Source organism: Lagopus leucura, unplaced genomic scaffold (genome assembly GCF_019238085.1).
Source record: "Lagopus leucura isolate 7727_CA_CO unplaced genomic scaffold, USGS_WTPT01 Super-Scaffold_702, whole genome shotgun sequence".
Classification (NCBI taxonomy): Eukaryota; Metazoa; Chordata; class Aves; order Galliformes; family Phasianidae; genus Lagopus; species Lagopus leucura.
In genome coordinates, this window is record NW_024962254.1 from 10,893,466 (window position 1) to 10,914,017 (window position 20,552).

At 39.4% G+C, this 20,552-nt stretch overlaps 1 protein-coding gene across 1 annotated transcript in view; it reads right to left on the reverse strand.

The window, feature by feature from the left end:
- Nucleotides 1-20,552, reverse strand: part of TRPC6 (transient receptor potential cation channel subfamily C member 6) — a 94,912-nt gene that overhangs the window by 18,682 nt on the left and 55,678 nt on the right. Inside the window, exons 2-5 of the mRNA XM_042862458.1 lie at nt 17,787-18,561; nt 10,358-10,546; nt 8,190-8,354; nt 511-724 (exon numbers count right to left, since the gene is read on the reverse strand). Coding sequence (XP_042718392.1) covers nt 511-724; nt 8,190-8,354; nt 10,358-10,546; nt 17,787-18,561 — 1,343 coding nt within the window. The remainder of the gene's footprint in view (nt 1-510; nt 725-8,189; nt 8,355-10,357; nt 10,547-17,786; nt 18,562-20,552) is intronic.

Consider the following 20,552-nt stretch of genomic DNA (forward strand, 5'->3'; position numbering starts at 1 on the left):
GAAGTCTATTAGTTAATGATTCTCATTAGTTAATAATGCATTAAGCTCTATGTAGTATTAATTCTGAGGAAATACTTGCAACATGAGCAGCAGAATATTAGCAGAAATGGAGAACTGGACACAACAACTTTGGCCCACAAATGTGGAAATCTTTCCCCATGGAAGCTGACACATGTGATACAAAAAAAAAAAAAAAAAAAAAAGCCCAAAAAACCAAACAAACAGAAAACTGGTAGCTGATTTCCTTAGTTATCCATAAAACTGCATTGATTCATATCGGAGATGCAGTTTTTGCCTAAGTCCTTTACCTGGATATTTGTGATTAACAAGGCACATGTAAAGGCCTACTGACATCTAGTAAGAAATATGAGGCCAATGTTGGAATGCAACCCTCTGACTAAATTAACTTTGTTCAATTTTTCATATTAATCCTTAATAGCAAAGGATTAATTTGAGTCTAGCTTCAGTGAAATCACAGCAAGACAAATTTAAGGAATAATTAATCTTTACCTATTACCCAGGAAATAATTAACATCTCCATCCATGAGAAACATGATGTTTTCATTCTAAATAGCTGTTTTACATTGCCTGTAGTTTCATTGGGCCGGAGCTTGGTGCCATCAAATCTGTCAGCTGCATTCATGACAAGCAGACCAAGAAAAATGGTGAAAGAAGCTGCATGGGCTACAAACTTCATAAATGGTCCACGCATAATCCTTCCCAGCTGTAACAGAGGATATAAAACAAAAAGATATTGCATTGCTTTCTTCCAAAATAAGAAAAATGAATAAAAAGAACAAGAACACAGACAAATATATGTTTCAATAACGCAAAGGAACAAAGATTTGGAAAGGAATTGTACTATAATGCTACACTGACAACCACATTTAAAATTTTCTCCTTATTTGCTATCTCCAGAGGAATAATTTCATTACTCATCTTCACCATATATATGTTTCTATATCAGTGTTTTGAAATAATTCTATAATTCTTTTGGGGCATCTTTATGTCTATTATAGGTAATCAAGAGAATATTTATTATAGTTGTTAAATATATTTCAAACTTACATTCCAGTGATATTTATGAGGTAGCAAAGAAACTGGGATTTTGACACTTACTAATGGCATTGAAATATCACCAAGAGCACATTATGACTAAAGAATTCTGTTTCCTAACTTTCATGATGCACAGTTTGGCAGTTATTTTGCAGTTTTTTCAACTTACTCCCCCTTTTAAAAAATGTCACTAGGCCTCAAGAGGGTATGTTTATAGTTCTGTAGTGTCTTTATTTCCTTTCTGACTCCTTTGATGGAAACATTCTCAACTCTCAATGTCTAAGCACTACTGCATAACCGTGTAGTGCAACATTAAAAAACCTAAAAGTTCCATACAAACTTATGCAAGGCTGAACTTTTAGTCATTATTTACTATAGAAGATATCTTGAAAGTGCCTGTATAAATATCAAAAGTCTTAGCTAGTTCACTTAGCTGGCAACAGTAAGAAAATACTTTTTTAGCCTTCTGACAAAAAATCTCATGGTAAGAATTGAGTAAGTATCACGGATCCCAGACAAAATATATTACTACCTGTGGTCAGAAAAAGGGAGAAGAAGGCAGAAAGTTAAATTATCACCTTAAGTAGTTTTGCTACACTTTTTCAATAGCAAAAACAGAATATTTTTGACTTTACAATCAGCTTTCACAGAAAGAAAGAATAAGGATGCAATGGTAAGGTCTCAATCACATTTAAAAAGTAGATACATATAAAGAAGATACTCTTGAAGAAACACTGTCAAGGTGCGATCACGGAGACGAGGTGGGACAGCTCGCATGAATGGAATGTTGTCATGGAGGGCTATGCGCTTTTTAGGAAAGATCGGCCAGTGAGGCGGGGTGGTGGAGTTGCTCTTTATGTGAGAGAGCAGCTTGAATGTATTGAACTCCACCTGGGGGAGAGCAGTGTAGCAGTGGAGAGCTTGTGGGTGAGAATCAAGGGGTGGGCTGGTATGGCTGACACTGTTTTGGCAGTGTGCTACAGGCCCCCCGGTCAGGAGGATGAGGTTGATGAGGCCTTCCACAAGCAACTGGAAGTAGCGTCACGATCCCAGGCGCTGGTGCTTACGGGGGACTTCAATTATCCAGATATTTGCTGGAAAAGCAGTGTGGCCAGGCATGTGCGGTCCAGACGGTTCCTGCAATGTGTTGAAGACAACTTCCTGATGCAGGTGGTGGAGGAATTGACGAGGAGAGGGGTACTGCTGGACCTTATTGTCACTAATAGAGAAGGGCTTGTCAGGGAAGTAAAGGTCGGGGGTAGCTTGGGTTGTAGTGACCACGAGATGGTGGAGTTCAAGATCCTGAGTGGAAGAAGTAAAGCAAAAAGTAGGATTGCTACCCTGGACTTTAGTAGAGTCAACTTTGATCTCTTCCGGGACCTACTTGGAGATATCCTGTGGCCTAGGGTGTTAGAAGGGAAGGGGGCCTGTGAGAGCTGGTCAGCATTTAAGCAGCTCTTCTTCCAAGCTCAGGATCGGTGCGTCCCTTTGAGGAAGAAATCGGGAAAGGGTGGCAGGAGACCTGTGTGGATGAGCAAGGAGCTCGTGCACAAACTCAAAGGAAAGAAGAAGGCCCATGAAATGTGGAAAAAGGGTCTGACTACTTGGGAAGAATACAGGAATGTTGTCAGGGTCTGCAGGGATGCGACAAGGAAGGCTAAAGCCCGCCTGGAATTAAATCTGGCGAAGGGGATAAAGGATAATAAAAAAGGCTTTTTTAGGTACGTTAACAGTAAAAGGAAGACTAGGGAGAATGTGGCTCCCCTGCTAAGTGACGGGGGTGTTCTGGTAACGGGGGATGCTGAGAAGGCGGAGATACTGAATGCCTTCTTTGCTTCTGTCTTCAGCGAAAAAGCTCCCCCTCGGGAATCCGAGACCCTGGAGGTTAGTGAGAGGGTCTGGGGAATGGAAGACCCCCCTTCAGTCAGGGAAGAGGTGGTCCAGGAGTGCCTAGGCAACATCAGTGTTCACAAATCCATGGGACCCGATGGGATTCATCCACGGGTGCTGAGGGAGCTGGCGGAGGTGATTGCTGAACCGCTTTCTGTCATCTTTGAGAGGTCTTGGAGGACAGGGGAGGTGCCTGAAGGCTGGAGGATAGCCAATGTCACTCCGGTCTTCAAAAAGGGCAAGAAGGAAGATCCAGGCAATTATAGGCCAGTCAGCCTCACCTCTGTCCCTGGAAAGGTGATGGAACAGCTGGTGCTGGATGTCATCTCCAGACAACTGGAAGAAGAGGAGGTTATCAAGAGTAGTCAGCACGGGTTCACAAGGGGGAGGTCGTGCTTGACCAACCTGGTAGCCTTCTATGATGTTGTCTCTGGCTGGGTGGATGGGGGGAGAGCAGTGGATGTAGTCTACCTTGATTTCAGCAAGGCATTTGATACTGTCCCCCACGACATCCTTATAACAAAGCTGAGGAAGTGTGGGATAGACGAGTGGACAGTGAGGTGGGTTGAGAACTGGCTGACTGGCAGAGCGCAGAGGGTCGTCGTTGGCGGTGCAGAGTTTGGTTGGAGGCCTGTAACCAGCGGTGTTCCTCAGGGGTCTGTGCTGGGTCCGGTCTTGTTCAACATCTTCATCAATGACCTTGATGAGGGGATAGTGGCCACCCTCAGCAAGTTTGCTGATGATACGAAGTTGGGAGGATTGGCTGACACGCCTGAAGGCTGTGCTGCCATTCAGCAAGACCTGGACAGGCTGGAGAGCTGGGCAAAAAAAAACTGGATGAGGTTTAACAAAAGCAAGTGTAGAGTCTTGCATCTGGGGAGGAATAATTGCATGCACCAGTACAGGTTGGGGGATGACCTGATGGAGGGGAGCTCTGCGGAGAGGGACCTGGGTGTCCTGGTGGATGACAGGTTGGCCATGAGCCAGCAGTGTGCCCTTGTGGCCAAGAGGGCCAATGGCATCCTGGGATGCATTAAAAAGAGCATGGCCAGCAGGTCGAGGTGATCCTCCCCCTCTACTCTGCCCTGGTGAGGCCTCATCTGGAGTACTGCGTCCAGTTCTGGGCTCCCCAGTACAAAAAAGACAGGGATCTCTTGGAAAGAGTCCAGCGGAGGGCCACAAAGATGGTGAAGGGCCTGGAGCATCTCTCCTATGAAGAAGGGCTGAGTGAACTGGGTCTGTTCAGCCTCAAGAAAAGAAGACTGAGAGGGGACCTGATCCAGGTCTGTAAGTATCTAAGGTGTGGGGGGCAGAATGGCGAGGCCGGACTCTTTTCAGTGGTGAGTGGAGACAGGACAAGGGGAAACGGCTGGAAACTGCAGCATAGGAAGTTCCGCACAAATGTGCACAAGAACTTCTTTACAGTGAGGTGACGGAGCACTGGAACAGGCTGCCCAGGGAGGTGGTGGAGTCTCCTTCTCTGGAGATGTTCAAGACCTGCCTGGATGCCTACCTGTGCGACCTGCTGTAGGGAGCCTGCTTTGGCAGGGGGGTTGGACTCGATGATCTCTGGAGGTCCCTTCCAACCGCTACAATTCTGTGATTCTGTGATTCTGTGTTAGCAGGCACAAAATTTTATATTTCTCCTTTATATGTTATTTTGCAAATTCATTCCTTTCATGATGTTTCTTGCTCAAAAAAAAAAAAAAAAAAGTTTTTTTAAATTTATTAAATATTTCTTCAGCCTAATGAAATGATCTTCAACAACAAATTGTTTTGTGTTGCCTACAAGGAGAGAAATTGTTTGTCATGGGAAAAGATTCTAATTCAAGCTATCAAGGAACAGCTGTGAACAAAGAATAAAGCAGAGTTGGAAAATGATAAAGTACCTTGACAGTGTCCTTTCAAATGTATTAAATTTGTGTTTACAAATGAAGACGGGTTAGGAGACAGATGCCAGAAAGAGTCATAGACTGAGAAGAAAGAAAAAAAAATACTGAAGGAAGTAATATTAATATAATTCTTTATCAAAACCCATTAAATTTAAACGACTGAACCCCTAGTCCCACACCCCTTTCAAAAGAGATATAAAAGTATTTTTACAATAGATAGCAAAAAACTTCCTGGAGGTAGGAATGACTACAGATGAAGTGATTACACAAAACCTCGAAGTTATTATGATGTTTCTACGTAGAGATCCAAGAAAAACATGTAAAGGCACTTTTAAAATTTGCAGTCATCTTAAGGAGATCATATAAGTCAGAAAATAGGAATAAGGTAAAAGAAAATCAAATATAAAGATAGACCATAATCTTTCAGGATACTGAGATTTTTCTATAAACTAAACTCCCTGTTTAACGCGCTTCCAGTGAGGGTTTGACGTAATACATTGTTTGCCATTGCAGAGACCAAGGGTATGGTCTCGTTCTGCAACCAAAGTGCTTTTGCACGTTTCTGATTCTTTGTGCTATGATCTCTGTTTTGGAGAGTGCTTTATACATCTGTTCAGGTTTCAGTTGCCATGTGTGAAGTCAGGAGTTGTCATCAGTATTCCTCATGGGTCTCTTCCAACTCAGGACACTTTCAGATACTATGATTCTAGGACAAGATATGGAACTGTTATATTGTGGTTCCTTCTACTCCCTCTATAGGGGTAACCTGAAATTGCTGAGGACTGGAATCTGTGATTCACATTATTTCTCCCCTATATCTGAAGAAGCAATGATAAACACAACATTATGGAGCATGGCATCATTATAGAGAAGATGAAATAGGACTCTGGGTAGTACATGTTTCACAAAGGAGAAGAGGACTGGCAACAAAATGGGATAACGTAAATGCTTTTTAAGTGGAATAATTTCCCAGCTCCTCATGTAGTGGACATTAAAATTCAATTTCTTTAGCCCTACCACACCGTAAAAGAATTATGGGTATAACTCTCAGAACATACTTTGAGAAATAAATAGGGACTGATTAAGTTACTACTTCAGAAATCCCAACCCCGAGGACTGGAAATAGTTAAAGAAGATTGTATGTCAAATTCAGATCCCCTATCTTGGCTAGAGGCTGAAGAAAGAATGCATTAATTCATAACATTAAAAATATAAATTGCATTATTAATTATAACTGAAGAGCTTGGACATTATAAAGATTCTCAGATAAACCTGAAAATAATTTTTAGTCCTTCAAAATGGCATGCTATTGAATAGTGTATAAGAAGTTTTGGGTTAATTATCTCTGTAGTTATACTGATTTACCAGCTGGAAAAACAAAGTAAATAGTTCAAAAAACTTTGAGGAGCCTCCAAGTGGATCACCAGCTGAAACTCAACTAAGCGACAATCTTTAGTCTTTCCAGGATCTGGCACTCATGAATTTCTGCCAAATTAACAGGAATCTGACCACAGATTTTTCTGAATACATTTTTTCTTCCTGATGTGAAACTCTCAATTCAGTATTTGTGGCCCAAGTTCAAATTGTCAATTTTTTTCCTAAACAGGAAATTGTTTATCTGTACAATAAACAGGTTGAGATGCAAATGTTACAAAGACAAAGGCTGACCCTATTTTTGGCTTTCTCAGAGCCATTGCATGAGAGCTTAAAGAAATATATCAGAAAAATTCCAATGCCAGATGTTATTTTCACGGTCTTCTTTCTCTCCTATCACTGTGCCCTACAGGGCCAAATGATGAAAGACAGTGGTCAATTTATCTCAGAAGGAGGAGAAAAAGAAGTTTTAAATTCCATCAGATCATACACAGAATGGAGTCTGTTGATATAATGTTCTGTATTGGAACAAATCTATACTGAACTTAGACAGCAAACATTTTTGTCTTCTAAAATCCAAAGAATCCAATTTTGAAGTATGAGTGAAGCACAAGAAAAGAAATCACAACTGGTAAAAAAGTATTCTGTATTTTACATTTGCAGAATACAATGAAACAAAACCAATTGAACATGTACACAGATGACAGCAGGAGATTATTAAAAAGCAACAAATGAAGTGAAACTTAAAGGATGTTGTCCCTTGCAACTAGATATTAAAAAGCTACTCTGAAATAGCTTTTATAGAATGTACAATAGTTCAAAATGGCTTGAAGATCCAATAAATCACTGAAAAGGGGAAATGACAAATAGATAAGTCACTGCTATGGTTGAAAAACAATTACTAAAGTATGTTGAATTTCAAGGTGAATTTTAAGTCCAAAGAGCTCAAAAACATCCTACTATATAGGAAAGTGAAAATGACATTACTGATTTTTGTTGTCCAGACTGAAAGAAATGAAAAACATGGCAAAACAAAAACTTTTTCCCATCATAGAAAAATGAGGGGAAATAAATAAAGCAAATACTTCAGTCTTCAATCAACCTTTCTTTTCCCCTGGAATCATCTGCACACTGCATCTGGCCTGTTAAAATAATGGATGAATGTCATACTGTGCCCTGTAAGATCCATTTGTTCCTTCTAATATGCTCTCAGAGGAAAACTTCAGTCAGTGTCCATTTGCAATGGATAGTGACTAACTGAAGTAGAGTTTCAGAATAAGTTCTAGAGAGGTCAGAGACTGTAACCTGTTCCAGCAGAGAGGCCTTCCACAGTGTATGCATCATTCAAGCAAATATAGTAGTAGCATCCAAATCCAAACAACATGTTATAAAGGGATACAGGGGAGCCTGAGCAACTGCTTTAAGAACTTCATGGAATATAATGAGTATTAGCATCATCTTGAAAAGCCAACATCATTCACTTTGACTTCTAGAAAATCAATGAGGATAATTTCGGACATTAATGTTTTGGTGACTTTTACCTATTAATTTTTAATCATCAAAAATAAAATTGCCTTTGAGTTAATATGAGTCAACCCACAGCTTAAGCTTAGTCTAGCTCTGTGTCAATGAAAAATGAAGATCCTCAGTATTTGACTACTACTACAACAACTAAATGAAGAATATCTTGACCCATTGTTTATAAACTAAAGTTTTTACAAGACATGTCTTGCTCCAATATGTTTACTTAACATACATTGTATTTAACACACATGGTGCCTAACTTAATTACAATTGTCAGAACATGCAACCCTGAAGCCATTATATTCTAATTCAGTTTTGAGATAACAGATTTGTCATGCACTATTTGAGCATGAAAGTAGCTCATAGCCATGTTTCAACATTGCCAGTCAGGAATCTACATGCAGATGATAACACACATTAATAAAAGGTCTTTACAAGATTCTACCAACTGACCTTACTGCAAGGGGCAATCCAGTAAGCCATTGAAAGGAATGGCAGTCCTACTGCAACTGCAAGAACAACCAGAAACTTCACCGCCATAGTCTGCTGCCGTAAACCTGACAGATTCTCATACCAGATGGAGAGAAGTTGTTGCTGGCAGTTTGGATGTGCTACAAACTATAATAAAGAAAAGGAGCACAGCAAAAGTATATTATTATCAAAATGATTTTGATTAAAATAGCAGCTATATCAAATGCGTTAAGACTGTGGGAATAGCAAAAAAAATCAACAAATACGCAAAGGAGCACTAACAAGGCTATAAGAGAAAGGTTTTTTCTGAGTCAGTCTTCCAGCATGCAGGCACATCGCTATCAGCAAGAATAGATGCATTAACCCTAAAACAGTTTAATTTTATTGACACTATGTTCTATTACAAGCTGTTAATTTCCACTTCAGTGCAATTATCCATTATCTATCTGTGCAAACTCCACTTGTTAAAACTTTCATGTTGGTACTTCAGAAATTTCAGAACAGAGTCTTTTGTTCTGCAAATGATGGTACAGTCTTTGGTCATAAAAGAAACAAATGTGTCATATCTTCACCTACTAAGGTGGAAAATATCACTTTTTTAGCTGATATAAGAATATAAGTGTCATTTCGGTAGAACACTGCATAAAGGCTATTTGTAACTTGGTTATGGAATCCTCTGGGCAAGTACTGCAAAACTGAGAAGTCTGACTGGTAACCTTCTGTTCTGTTAAAACTTCTAAAAAGTGCAAGAAGGGTCTTACAAAGGTAGTAGTAAAGTTAGGCTCTTCTGCACATTAGATTTTAAGTCTCAATTTGGAAATACAGTTAGAAGTTTAACTCAATCAATCCAGTATTTCTTCTACAATAAATTCCATTATTTGAAGTATGACTGGTTGAAGGTGCAAGGACTGTCTTTATACATAGCAGGCTAAAGAATGTGCCTGCAGGTATCCAGCTGAAGACAGATCTTGCACTGAAGGCAAGATACAGACTCAAACATCATGAAGGACCCGGTCAGTGTTGTATCTACCCTTTGCAAGTTGCTTTAGCTCTTTTTAGTGAGTTTTCCTTTTCAAATGTTTTGTATGTTCACGTTCATTTGCTAGGAGGTGCTCTTTGGTTAAAATGGCATTCTTCTCCTTTTCATGAACACAGTAAATACTGCTACAAACGTTCAATGTTTGCCCCAGAGATATGAATTCAATGTCTGCTGAAAATTTGCAAGTCTTCCCAGACAAACTAGTTCTGTGAATTGAGTCCATGCTAGATTTTCACACATTCTGATTCCCTTTTTATTTATTTATTTTAAATAAGAAATAGTTTATTTTTGCTGTGTTGACCAGATCTATTTCACTATGTAGGAAAAGTTACCAAGGGTCTTGCTGCTCTGAGAAAAGACAGCCCTACTTTAGGGTAACCTGCTTTCAAAGTACATTCCTGAGTCAAAGCCTTGTGTTCCTCATTTCTACGAATCACATATACATAACTTCTGGTTCACATAAACATCATCTGAAACTTTACAACCTGTATTATCCAAAAGAAGCTCCTGGGTAATTTGAGAGCCTTCGTGCAGCCATTAACTCAGCCAGATCCTACTGTGGAGCATATTTCAAGTGCGGATCATGGTCTTAAACTGGCAGTAGAAAGTAAGCCAAAGCAGATATTATAATTTGTATTTTTGACACTGCCTGGAGCCCAGTGTTCTTCAGAAGCAAAAACCACTGCACTGGTCTGTTTCTCTTACATCATGTCTTTGATCACCATGGAGATAAATACATATTTTCTGTGACACAGTTTCAATAAATTTTTTTACCTCTCCGAGTATACACTTCCAGGCTGCAAAATGAGTGCATATTTCTTTCTCTTACTATTATTTCTTTTGGACTGAAAGTTAAAGCAAGTAAAGATCTAAACATTTTGCATATAGCTTGACATTTTCTCAGAACCATAAGATTTCATACTCACTTTGACCAGCATCCACCCTTCTTACCTGCTTCTTTATATTACAGGCTGTGTTTGTAAAATACACTGGACAGAAGGGCTCAAATGTTCATTTAAATGTCCTAAAGCTTCCAAAACATAAACACTTAGTAATTCCACATTTTAATATCACCACGATGACACATGTTGGATCACAAACAATTGCTTACTTTTTTTACTTCATATTTGATTGCGAGTTTTAAGCGGCTAAGGCTGGGGCGACCGTGTTCTCCATTACTGCTGTGACTCGTCTCTACATCACCATTCAAAATAGCTTCCACTTCTTCTGTATTTCTGCACAGATCAAGGAGTCCAACTACAAAATCCTTGCATTGCATAGACAATTTCTTGTAATCATTCTGGAAAAGAGAGGAAGAAAGAAGATGACTTGATGTTTAGAGCTAACAACAGAGGAACGCTTTTGCATTCCAGTAACATGTTTGAGAGAATCAGTAGGGCTTTTTTTTGGCATCTTACTTTTCTTCTGGAAATTAAACAGCATTTTGTTACTTCCCCTGAATTTTCTTTAGGAGTAATATTTATCTTATCTTCGTCACCTGGATATCTGTATCAATTTTTATCTCAGTTACTTCTCAAGACATGCATCAGACCCAATTCAAAGTAGAAAACAATTTTAGAAATATTATATGGCATTATTTTAATGACTATTCAAGTTGAACTGTATAGCATGGAAGAAATGATTTTTCTATTCACCACAGAAATCTACATAACTAGCTCAAATGTGGAAAGTTAGACTGTAGGTAACAAAATTGGGTAAGAATAGTATTCTACGGAGAGCACAACTAAACAGCTTCCCAACTTCCTTGAGAAATACTCATGCATACATGCAAAACTTCCAATATTTTAATTTTTACTAATTTTTTCTACTTTTAATTTACTACTTTTTACTAACTTTAGGAATTCTTTTAAAGCTGTAATTGTTGTATTAAAAATACAATTTTTCCCAGAAGAGGGAATGCAAAAAAAAAAAACAAAAAAAAAACCACAAAAGTAATAGCAAAACAAAACACTACCATACAGTCATGCATTCTCTAATTTCATGTTCAAAGTAAATTTCTATGAATACTGTTATTACAGGAACACATTTCTACCTCTTCTGATTTGATCTTAATAGCATTCTCTCTTCTCTGGTTCTTTCTGCCTGCTTAGTCCTTTCTTTTTAACTACTTCTTCATACCAAGTGCTATCTAATGCACAGCCAGAAAGACAAAACATTATTTAACACAGAACACCCTAATTTGTTTGCTGAGCGTGTACTTCATACAAGTTTGTCCTTTACTAACCACAAAACAACAGCAGTTAATTACTTGGATAAACTCAAGAACTGCATCAGAATTTTACATTTCATTTCCCTTAGATGGATGCAAAAATTCATAGACAAGTACTTATACACACCACTGTATAACTACATGTTTGTGATTTATATTTTTAATAAAGTAATGTGAATCAGATAGCTCAGATCTATCAGACAAGAGAACTTTAATGTCATTTATCTACACAGAAGTAAGAAGCTTTAATAATAAAATGAACCTTTCTGTGACAAGTTGTGTATTTTACTATTGTATTATTTAATTTGCCTTTCTTCAGAAGAATAACTATAGAGATTAACCAAAATCCTAAATTCTTAGCAGTACAGGAAGATATTTTTTGTAAGTAACATATCACCTTCTCTCTGGCTTTCATTTTTGTAACAGCATCTAAGATAAGATTTAGTATTCAATTATGTTAATAGTGAAAGTTAGAGGGAAAGCAGCCTTTTGAGATTCCATTTGAGATGAAGGGGATTCAAAGAATCATCTGATGTACCCTTTCACACGAGCTACGATGTGCAGATTTAGGCTGATACCTGACACAAGAACACCAAATGGAAAAAGGGAATATTTACAAAGTTATGAATAAAACAATTTGGCCTACATAAGTAACTATTTTGTAATATACTGGTATGGGCATATCTTGTGATATGTCATCTAAATATGTGTACCTATATCACAGAATCACAGAATCACAGAATCACCCGGGTTGGAAGGGACCCCAAGGATCATGTAGTTCCAACCCCCCTGCCTAGCAGGGCCACCAAACATACACATTCAGATCAGGTTGCCCAGGACCCCGTCCAACCTGGCCTTGAACACGTCCAAGGACGGGGCATCCACAACCTCCCTGGGCAGCCCGTTCCAGGGCCTAACCACTCTCCTAGTAAAGAACTTCCCCCTAACATCCAACCTAAATCTTCCCTCCTTCAACTTGGATCCATTTCCCCTAGTCCTGCTATTGTCAGCCCTTTTGAAGAGTTTACTCCCCTCCTGGGTGTAGGTTCCCTTCAGGTATTGATAGGCTGCAATGAGGTCACCCCGCAGCCTTCTCCAGGCTGAACAAGCCCAACTCCCTCAGCCTGTCCTCATAGGGGAGGTGCTCCAGCCCCCTGATCATCTTAGTTGCCCTCCTCTGGACCCTTTCCAAAATCTCAATGTCTTTCTTGTACTGAGGGCTCCACACCTGGACACAGTATTCCAGATGGGGCCTCACAAGAGCCGAGTAGAGAGGGACAATCACCTCCCTGTCCCTGCTGGCCACCCCTCTCCTGATGGAGCCCAGGATCCCATTTGCCTTTCGAGCTGCCAGAGCGCACTGCTGGCTCATATTCAGTCTCTCGTCCATCAGGACCCCCAGGTCCTTCTCTGCCGAGCTGCTCTCAAGGACCGCTCCTCCCAGCCTGTACAGGTGCCTGGGGTTCTTCCGGCCCAAATGCAAAACCTTGCACTTTGCCGTATATATGCACATTAACACGCTCATTAGCAATACTTGCCTGCTCTAGTGCCTGAGACATGACATAGATCTTCAGAACAGGATGTGAGGAGACAATTTCTCCATGGTAGTCTCCGATGCATTTCAGCGTTCTCCAAACAAAATTCAGATGTGATACCCTATTCTAGTGATTTTTCTTTTTAATTCTAAATTTAATTCTTTTATTAAAATGTTACAAAACATTTTAATAGCCAGATACCCCCATTCACTTTTGTAGAATTAGCCCGCCGCCATTTCCACTCTGCACACAGCATCATAATAGACTGTAGCTAACTCCATCACTTTCTTATTTGCAAGCATGATAAAACAGCATTCCCTTCTGTGAAATACTGCCATGGCTGCAATCAGTAGCAACTGCTGAGCTGAAATCTCTCCAGTGGGGTTACAAAGGAGCCCTGGGATTGAGGCCATGCTCAGTATATCCACACTGTCCCTCCAATGGTGCAGGAAGGCCACTGCGCAGCAGAGCTAGTCGAAGTATAGCCGAAAGCTAAGTTGAAGTATAGTTGAAGCTAATATGATCCTGCTCCTGTTCAGTTTGCTGTCTTCAGATATATCCACCTATGAAGAACTTATTATTTTAGGGAAGGTTACGGAGGACAGGAGGGATGATAAGATGAGGGCTGCTCTGAAATTAATGCCTCCTATTTTAATATGTTGGCTATCTTCATCAGAAGCATATGTTGGTGGTATGGCAGTAGAGGCTGAACCTTCTCACCAGCATTCCATTACCTTTTGTTGCTGTGTGACAGGTGGCAGCAGAGGGGCAGTCTGATAAACGGGCAGTGTGTTTTAGCAGTGGCAACAATTGCGATGTGTCACCACTGCTGGGGCAGATTTTTATGAGTTCATCACTAGCAAAAACACATAGCTAATGGTGGTAGCTTCGCTGGAAAATGGTGTTTTGTAGGTCAGAATTTTCCCTATCAAATAGTGTTATTGTGCTCTTTGCATTAATTGTAGTTTCCATGAAAAGAACTAGAAGGCATTATTTTTTGGAGCAACCTACATATCTTAAACTGCTGCAGGATGATTTGTTAGGGGCTGAGCACAGGTAAGGTACCTCCAGTCAGGGAACTTCATCACTAACAAATCAAGTCTGTTCAATTTCATAACTGTCTTGGGCCCATTGTTTCCTCCATCCACTTAAATGCATGGTAACAGACAAAATGGTTAAGTGCAGCACATGCTTCTCTCCATCTCACTGTCCCTGTCACAGATGCAGATACTTCTGCCTGTCTCCCAGTTCTCCTGTCTCTTGACATTGATATGAGCCAAGGGAAAATGTTCTATTTAACTCATTTTTTTCAGAATGGCCAACGGCACACAGAGAATTCCACAAGTTTTCTTCTACAGCAAATTCTAAACATAATCAATTAAAAAAGCAGCCCTCAGGAACTGAGAAGGCAGTTTGCAATTAATTTACATTTGGAGTCACTAAAAAGAATCAGCCCTTAGCTCTGCAAACAGGGAGGTGTGTGTTTCATTCAGTGAATGTGACACAGCTGTTCAGGCCTCCTCAGCAGCTCAGAAAAATCTCTTTTGCCAAATTTTGGCACCCAAAGGCTGAGGGGACAGGCATTTACAAAGGCAGACAAATGCATTATTCCCTTTACAAATACAGTCCTTATTCCTCCCATGTCTCAGTTCTTCATCTCTAAAAGGTACCGTTAACTTCTCCCTAAGAGAGCTGAGACTACTCATGATGAAGAGTGCAACCTGATTTCTGTTGGTGTGTAAAATTGAAAACAGACAGAAAATCAGGCTTTGAGATCATAATTTGGATTTTGTTTCTCATCAGAAAAACAAAACTCAGAAGGCTTTTTTAGGGGTATTACTTTACAGCAGACATTTATTGATAAAAATGCAGTTTTCCACTCCGTCTCATTACACAATAAAACAGTGTGTTGCCATTAGAGCTGCAGAGGACTTTGCACTAAATACAAATCTTATCCACTTTGAACAGCACTGGGCCACAGCTGTTCCTCTCAAAATTCCAGGCCACGTCTCTGCAGGACAGCATTCGTCAGACATCATCTCCATCCTTACAGACAGATATTAGCTTGAGGGTGAGCAAATAATTTAGATTAAAAAAAAATAGAAATACAAGAACAATTCCCCAGTGTTCTGTATGCTTTAAAGCTTCATGCTTGGCTATGTTGTCCAAAGCTAAATTAAATGGCTTTCAGAAAATCTTGCAAATTTCCAAATTACACAGGAAGCCTAAATTAACTGCTCGCTTGATACAGAACTACTACACACATCTGTCCAAGCACTCTTCCTTCACAAGTCGTCCTCTACTTTTTTTCTGTATTTACTCCTAATAAAGAATGATTCTGCAAAACACTTAAAAGAACAATGCCTGTAACCAAACACAACATGCACATAGTGCTAGATAAAACTGCCAAAGAAAGGAATTTATGCCAGAGAGCTCTGCTTCTTGCTGTTTATAGCACAGATTCATGTTCAATTTTACCTTAAAAAAATACTCCATAAGCAGTGTAAAACAAGTGAATTTTACATTGATGTATTACCAGTAAATTCTATTTTCAGTTAGGCAAGTTTTTGAATACTTTAAATGGCTCAGGTAAACTCTAGGTGGAGCTAAAGATTTATCATGTCCAGCTAAACTATGCACACAAAATATTTTTGCATTGATTACACTAACAAGTGTAGCACATTTTAACCAAATCCATATTTTTTCACTGAGTCTACACTAGTGAGATAATTGCACTGAAGTCCTAAAATAAAATGAGGGGATGTTTTATTATAAAAATTGCTGGGATATGAGCAGGGATACAGGCTGGCAGGAACCCAGACAAGTCCAGGCTCAGTAAGGATGCCAGCGTCCATTTCCTGCAGCTCTGCAAACATAACCTTTGTGCTGTCTGCACTGAACCAAAGTCTGGTAGCCGTCAGTTAAACCCTCATCCTGTCTTGATACTGTAAATGTTACCACTTGTTAATAGTGTAAATGTTACCACTTGTAAATGCACATATAAATATTCTCTCTAGTCTTTGATATTTATCCAGAATTACCATGTAGCTTCAGTACTTGCAAAAATATACCAAACCTTATGCTGCCAGCTGTCTGCTTCTGGTGAAACCTTAAATTAATGGTGACTTAAACTCCAGTACTGACTTGTGCTCCTGCTCCTCACTGCTCCTATCCACTTACGTTCCTGCCTTAAAGCATATGGATGTCCCAAGCAGAGATTGGCTGATGTACAACAGCTCTGCCTCTTCTGCAGCCTCCTGCTTCTGCTGAGTGACACTACTTCAAAATCTAATTTGCAGTTCTTTCACAATACTATCCTGGAAGTAGAGTTCTAATTTCAGAGAAGACAACTGTGGCAAAAAGAAGAACTCTAAAGAAAGGTCATGCAGGGCTGAGCAGTCACACAGAGCAGGTTGCAGAAAGCCATTCACTGAACTAGTCCATCTTTCTTCACTTGTGAGCTCTATTTCCTTCCCCAGTAGCATCAGGGACAAATTCTGGCTTCCTTGTGCATCAAACATTCGAAGAACAATCCTTGCTGATAGCTCGAGATGATGATGTTATTTATCTCTATCAGTCAACTTGTGTCACTCGAAGTGCAGTAAATTGAGCTATACAGTCCCTACAATTCAGACATGCCACTTAGCAGGCTGCACTTATGGTGTATAAAAATGTTTATTTGTTCTGTTCTAAATTTACTCCCTTTTAAGTTAATCAAGTCCTTTTGTTCTCATCTCCAGCAGCTGCTGAAGTGAAAGATACAAGAGAATGTGGTTTAAATACTCTTCTCTAAACTGTAAGTGCAAGCACTGGATGAAATATGAGTCCACTGAGATCTCAAGGATTTCCGCCAGAAACTTCATGGGACAGACTTTCATTCTCTGAATTAAGCTGAACTAATTTTGCTCTTATCAGAATCTGGGCCTTTGTACTGAACTGCCTTTTTATCAGCACACAAGTTCTCATACTTGTACCTTTTCCATTTCTGTCCCCCATCTCACTGGGGGGTAATGAGCAGCTGTGAGAAGCTAGGCTGTTTGCAGGGTTAAACCACAACTGCAATCCACCATTAATACTGCCTGTGTTTGCACAAGGTCTGACTTTTCTGAGCCACTGAGAGCAAAAAGCTTATATTTGTGAGACTATTACTGTCTGAAATACAACTAAATGTTGCCCATCAGTGTGAAACCACCACTGGAAGAAGGAGGATTTAGACTAGATACTAGGAAGAAATTCTTTATTGTGATGGTGGTGAGACACTGGAACAGGTTGCTCAGCTAGATTGTGGATGCCTTCTCCCTGGAAGCATTCAAGGTCAGGCTGGATAGGGCTTTGAGCAACCTGACACAAAGGGAGGTGTTCCTGCCTATAGCAGGGGGGCTGGAAGTAGATGATCGTAAAGGTCCATTCCAACCCAAGCCATTCTATGATTTTATGATTCTATGATAAGTATAACTGAATAAAAAAGATTAAGAGATATACAGAAACAAAAAAGAAAATCAGCATATTAAAAAAGGACAACATTTAGAATCCTTTTAGTAAATAACTAAAATATTGTGAGAAGTGAGCAAAATTTTTCAGTCCAACCATGAGAAAATATTGAATGTATGAGTAGAACTATTTCATCTGGCTTGCACAAGTGAACAAAACATGCCACCTTTTATATTATCCTACTGATTTATGAAGATGATTCCAACCTTTTCCTGTTCAGAAGAAACATCTTTGATTGAAGTTTGTAATTCTGTGTCTGTCAAATCAAATCTTCTTCTACTCACCTTAAACTCTTTTTCAATGTTGGCAAGCACAGCCAGCTCATTGCTTAGCTCTAAGGCAGTCATTACGGGGTCTTCACTGGATAAGGACAAATAAGCAGGGCTGGCCAGACCTTTGTAGGCATTGATTCTGGACCTAGAATGGCTGAAAGAGTCATGCTTTTGTTTCTGGTTGCATTCACTGCACTTGCAGAAATAGTCATGTGGTCTATCAATCCGAGCCCCTTTTCTCAGTAGAGTGTAGACAATCTCATACTCATGGCAATGAGCAGCCAGAATGATTGGTGTAACATCATGAGAAAACCGTGTTCCATCTTCATCATATGCATAGAAGTCATCGTGCTGAAGCTCTGACTGGCTAGGACTTAATGCAAGCCTCTTGCCTTCGGCAAATGCGGGATGGTTTAGGATAGCTTCTACTATCCGAACATAACCTTTGCTAATAGCCAAAAGCAAGGCATCCCCAACCCGAGATAGGTTCTCCTTTTTCAGCAGAAGTTCTGTGATCTCCAGGTGCTCATTAGCAACGGCTAACTGCAAGGCATTCTGCCCCATGTAGTCCACACAATTTACATTGAGTGAGGGACATTCTTCCAGCATTTTGCGAATCACTGGGATATTTCCATATTCTGCTGCATCCAAAAAGCGCTCTTCCTCAAGAGAAAGACTTGTGGAGTGGTCATTAAACATATATGCTGGCCCTCGACTGGCCTGTCTCCTCCCCTTCTCCCGGAGAATGGTTTGTCGTCGTAGTGCGAGTCTGTTCTCAATGCCTCGGCTGTGTGGAAACAGAGAAAGTATTAATTCTGCTGTATGACAGGGCATGTTGATCTAAAATAATAATAAATGAAATATTTTTAATAATTTATCTGTGGTGTATATTTAATGCAATATAGAGATTATAAAACCTGACTTTGATGCGTTTTGTAACTACTATCACTACACAGCTCTGGAATCAGTAGTGAGCACACTTTCTTTGAACAAGAAAAAATGCTATTCAATCATCATTTAAAACTATACTTCTTATTTCTGTAACTTCTGACAAAGCTGAATTCTGCTTTACATTACAGAGGTAGCGTAACAGTTTTTAAGGTAAGGTTCTTTTTCAAGTTGACACAGAAACCCTCCTCTGTTTTTCTAGTACTTCTCTACCTATTTGAACTTCTCATCTTCTCATTGTTGCTTCATATTCCACCCTTCTCTCCAATGTGCACAGTAATTTCATGCTTTTTGTTTCAATCTTAAAAAAACTCAAAAAGACTCGTTTCAATAACATTTGTACACGTTGACTCCACTCTCTGGTTAGAAGAATATCTTCACCAGAAAACATTCAGCTAAGTATGAGAATTGCTTCAAGAAGGGCAAAATTACATTTTGCTGGACGAATGCACCACTTTGTGACATATACTCTTGCTCTAGAAGAGATATTTTGAAGGACTTCACTGCAACAGCTGGCTATCATCAGATCTCAAGTTCATTGCTTAAATGTATATTTTAAATACAAAGATGACCTGAAGAATAGTATTTAGGTGCAATGACTGCATTCAATCCAGAAACAAATGATAACAACAGCACATGGTAAAGAGAATAGGCCATGTCTACTTGGCTGGCAGGAGTCCCAGTGACACCACATGAACCTGCATGGCCTCAGGCAACCTTTCACTCATAGCTCTTTACTGGGTCTGTTGTGCTAAGTCACAGCTCAGAGTGAAGCTAAGTCACAGTGTGAAAGGGGTCAGCAGCCATGGGATGTGGGATTGCATATCACAGTAGGATGAGTGAGCAATTTTCCAAAACCCCATCTGCCTCAGAAAAGCACGCAGGCACACTACACTTGCTTTTATTATCCTTACTGCTGTTACTACACCAGCAACTATCTAACCTACATTTAGGCTTCTCCTCTGACTTGCTAATCCTTTCCTAATATCTAGAAATAATTGCTCATTCATGAATTGGAACTCTATATAAAAAAAGCACACCTACTGTGCTGTATGACATCTGTTCCTCCCCATCTCCTCTTCCTTTTCATTATTACAGTTCAGAAAGTTGATCTCCTCCTATTAATTCCTTCATTTAGTGGCTTGCCACCGAATTATTCTAGCATTACAACAGCTCAGAAATGCAAGTAGTTCTACTACTGAAAATGTAATCCATCCCTCACTTGTCTTACTCATGAAGCATTTAATTATTACAACATAAAATGAACCATTTCAAAACTAAGCTTTTTGAGGAATGCTGAATTCTCTGCTGTGGTTTTTTTTTTTTTCAGGGCAAAATATCCTACATTCTCTCTAACAAGAAGAAAATCTAATTCATGACACTATCTCTGCCAACTAAGTTCCTAATCCTCAACAGAAATTCAACTGCAAATCATTCTCTCTCCTAAAATTACTCTGTTAATCTACTCAATATTCACTGCAACTTCATCTTTTTTCCTTTTTGAATATTTGAATAGTATCTTAATGATTCTTTATATACATATGCTTCAGCATTTTCAGTATTTCTCATAAAATAATTGCAAGCAATATTTTATTCGTTAAATATGTACCAATTAATATGAATTTGAGTATTTAAACAACAAAGTAAAATCATCATTTGAATCTGACTCAAAACTTCTTCACAAAAATTAGCAATACAAAATATCTTTTAAGAAAAATCTTCTAGACGTTTTATATTTAACCTTCCTACAAATTTCCTTCCTGCTTTTTGCCTTTTCTGTTTACAGATACAGTCCTCTGCAGCACTGGAAATGCTTCAAATTGACCATGT